The sequence below is a fragment of the Colobus angolensis genome, unplaced genomic scaffold (assembly GCF_000951035.1).
Source record: "Colobus angolensis palliatus isolate OR3802 unplaced genomic scaffold, Cang.pa_1.0 Scaffold43, whole genome shotgun sequence".
NCBI classification, from domain to species: domain Eukaryota; kingdom Metazoa; phylum Chordata; class Mammalia; order Primates; family Cercopithecidae; genus Colobus; species Colobus angolensis.
This window is the reverse complement of record NW_012117710.1, coordinates 1,971,989-1,975,671: the sequence shown is the minus strand read 5'-3', so window position 1 is coordinate 1,975,671 and position 3,683 is coordinate 1,971,989. Positions and strand designations below refer to the sequence as shown.

At 68.3% G+C, this 3,683-nt stretch overlaps 1 protein-coding gene across 1 annotated transcript in view; it reads left to right on the top strand.

Annotated features, from left to right (window-relative positions):
* LOC105522475 overlaps positions 1-3,683 on the top strand; it is a 32,777-nt gene that overhangs the window by 24,914 nt on the left and 4,180 nt on the right. Inside the window, 5 exon segments of the mRNA XM_011956998.1 lie at positions 683-824; positions 1,607-1,771; positions 1,906-2,256; positions 2,718-2,829; positions 3,533-3,662. Of these exon segments, the coding sequence (XP_011812388.1) occupies positions 683-824; positions 1,607-1,771; positions 1,906-2,256; positions 2,718-2,829; positions 3,533-3,662 (900 nt within the window).

Below are 3,683 nucleotides of genomic sequence, written 5' to 3'. Positions count from 1 at the left end.
TTCCCTCGCTCCCTCGCTCCCTCGCCCGCCTGCGCGCTCCCTTCCACCCCCTCTTCCTCCGGCGCGAGTCCGGCTCGGAGCCTCTGGCCCTCCCCTTCTCTCCCCGGCCTCCCGAGCCCCTGCTCTCCTCGGCTCCCCGCGACGCCCCGCTCCTTCCCTCTCCCGGCAACGCGCAGGGGCTGGGGGGAGGAGGGGAGGTCCTAGAAAGCGCAGGGGGCGTCCTCGCGGTCCGGTTCCCGGCCCTCTCCGCCCACATCTAAAAGGTGGTGGGGGTAGGTGGGTGGGGGGAGTGGGGGAGACAGTTGTTGGCTGAACGAGCCACCCGCGACTCCCACCACCCCCAGCAAAGCCAAGGTGTTCTCAGGTCCTCCCGTCGGTCCGCCCCTTATCCGGGAGGGCAGAGACCTAGGGGCAGAGAACGCGGGGCGCAAGCCGGGCCCAGCTTCCTTCCTTCACTCACCCCAACCACTGGGAGGACTTAAGGGGATTCTCGCGCACTCTTCGGCTCAGTCTCACCCTGACAACCTGCCTGTGCTGAAACCCCCGTCCGCATGTTACAGGAAGGGAAACTGAGTCAAGAGAGGCCCAGAGTCTCGCCCCACACAGCGCGTCGGAGGCAGAGCCCCAGGGGCAGCCTGGACTCCGGTAGGAGCCCTCGAGACTCCACGCTTGGGCCGGGCAGGCCCCGGAGGTGCCTGGACACGCCCGCGTTCCAGAACGGCCGGCGCCTGGGGGCCCTCTCCAGTCCGCGCGTAGCCCGCGCGCCCCCGCCGGCGCCCCCTCCCCGCTTCCTGTCCCCCGCCCGCCTCTGGTTCCCGGCCTCAGTACCCCCGGCACGCTCTCCGCTCGCCGCCAGCAGCTGGGCAATTCAACGAGCATACAAAAGAGTTGACTCAATTCAAAGGCAGCAAATCAAGATAAATCCTATAGTGTGTGGGGACCGGAGAGGGAATGTGAATGAACGCCCACGGCGCCGTTCAGTCCTATATGGACCGGCCTAGCCCGGCTGCAGGGCCTGACACGCCTGGGTCCTAGGGTTCTCCAGCAGCCAGAATCGGGGAGTGGGCTCCGAGCTGCCTTGGCTCCCAGGCCTCCAGAACTGGCCCGAATTTAGGAAGGTAGAGCTTGTGGCCTCCTTTGGCTGGCTGGGTGGGGCTCCCGTGATGGGGGTGCAGAGCCTTGAAGGGGAGTGCTAGGACAAAAACCAGTGCGTCCCCACGATTTCATGCAAGTACTGGGGGGGGGGGCAGGGGGCCTGGAAACCCAGCACAGCCCCAGGGGCCAGCAGGAAGAACACCGGTGGTTTGGAACACCTAAGCTCTGGCCTTTCTCCTTCTGCCCCGACCTGGACCACGGTCAGAGCCAGGCCGCAGGCCAAGAGCAGGTCCTTGTTTACCCACCAGATAGATACTGCAAGCCTGAGATGTGCCAGGCCTGGGCCTGTGGAGTGAGGCCGGCGGTGAGAGGGGCACCCTCTCCTCCCTGCCTGTCTGTGAGGCCTCCCCAGCGGCAGCTCCACTAGGGAGAAGCTGGTCGGCCCCCAGAGCTTCCTTGGTCGGGCTTGGAAGGTCCCGGTAAGCTACCCTCCAGCTTCTGGCCTGGCCAGCCCTGTGCAGATGACCACCGGCCCCGGGGCCCCAGACTGTCCATTCCGCCTGCCAAACATAAACCCCAAGAGGGGTACTGGTTCCCCATTTCCAGCAGGTACCCCCAGGCCTGTGCTGGCCAAGTGCAGCCGAAGCTCTGGAAGGAGCCTCCTTGGACTTCGCAGGTGCCCCCGTGTGCCCTGCGCTGTGCTGGGCGCCTGCCCGGAGGAGTCGCACCAGGACGTCCTGCTACTTCCCAAGAGCAGGCATTATGAGCCCATTTCTTCGGGGTGCAAACTGAGGCCGGGGGCCTCTTCAGAGCGCCCTTGACCGGTACTGCCTGACCCCAGAGGTCAGTTCTGCGGCCACTCGGGGTCTGAGATCCACGGAGAACTTCAGAGGTCAACTGGAGGGGCGGGTAGGGGTACGCGCGGGGCCGTGTGAGGCGAGATCCCGCAACCTGAGGAGCCAGGATCCCAGCAGAAAGCGAAACCTGGAGCTGGGGGAGGGGAGGGCAGAGGACTGGAGGCGGGGCTGCACGGCGGGGGTCGAGTCCTCGCGGCCGCCCCCCAACCCTGAGCGGAGGCTGCGCCGTCCGGCTGCGACCGAGTCCCCGGAGTCCCGGGCGGGCCGCCCCTCCCCCGTGGCCGCGCCGATTGGCGGCCTGCGTGTAAGTCATTAATTCTGTTACCCGGACGCGGGCGCCGCCGCCGCGAGGACATCTGTCCGCGGCCCAACGCCGCGCTCCACGCCCCCTGCCCCTCCCCCAGACCCAGAACCGAGGAGAGGACGGGACGCGGCGGTGAAGCTGAGAGGTTGGAAGCTGGAGGGCGGCGGAGTCCCGGAGTTAACGGGGAGGGGGGCGGGGCCGGCGCTGGCCCTGGGGACAAAGATCCCCACGCTGCCTGCGGACTGGGCTCTGCAGACACCGAGGCAAAAGAAGGACTCCGTATTCCCTGTCCCCCAGATCCTCAAATCCACTCAGGCTCTGACCTGAGTGTTGGGGTGGGGTGGGGGAGACCAAACCCTCCTGGGCCCTCGGGGCGCGCGAAGGCGACGCTGAAGGGGGGACGTCGGGACGCTGCTTCCTCCCTGCATACGCCGCCCGAGCTGCATCCCTAAACGCTCCAGGAGCTTCGCGGGTGCCCCCCACCCTCCACAGCCCCCGAGGCTGCCCCCAGCGACCTCCTCTCGCCCTCCGATGGGGCTGCAGGGGCGGGCGAATGTGTTGCGCTCGCCGTGGGTTGGGAGGAAGGGCGCGGATTGCAGGAAGTCCCCGCTCCTCCCTGGGCAGCCTGGCCCCGGGGACTCGCGCTCAGCCCGCGGCGGAGGACTCGGTCGGGAACGGTGCTGAGATTGCGCGGGTACGGACCGGGACCCTGACCGGGTGGTCACCGTGCAGTTTGGGAAGAGAAAAAGTTCCGGGGGGGGCGACACCCCGAGATCGAAGAGGGGATAATGGGAGGAGAGCAGGCGGCAGGGAGGGAAGAGCGGCGGAAGCGGGGCCAGGAGAGCTGGGGGTCCGCTCTGGGCCCCGGGGTCCCGCCCCACTCGGGAGCCCAGCCCAGCCCCACCGCGTCGGCTTCCCGGACCGGGAGAGGCTCGGGTCACCGACGCCTATTAATAGCCGCGAGCGGGTCCTTCCCGGGAGCTCCGCAGCGGCGGGTAGGCTAGCCCGGCCACCGGCTGGGGTGGGGGCGGGGGTCCCGTAACACCCCCTCCGGAGGCTCAAGCGGGCGGGGCGGGGCACTGCGCCCCCCGAGCAGCCTTTGCGAAGGCAAGGCACCCACAGCCTACTCCCTCCACACCTCCGCCTCCAAGACCTGGTTTTAGATGAAGAGGGGTTCGTCTGTGGTTCAACTTGGGGCGCCGCGGCTACCCCAGCGCACTCAAAGGCGCGTCCAACCCCTCCCCCTCTTTCTGCCCAGTCGGCTTTTTGCTCTCAGCGCGCTCGGTAAAGTTTCGGGGTCCCCGCGGCGCCTCCCTAGCCCTAGGGGTCCAGAGTCCTGGCCCTTCCAGCCGCGGCGTCGGGGAGGGAAGTTTGTCCGGCCCAGGCTCGGCGGCCGCGAACTTCGGGTGCGCCCGCCTCCGAACCCG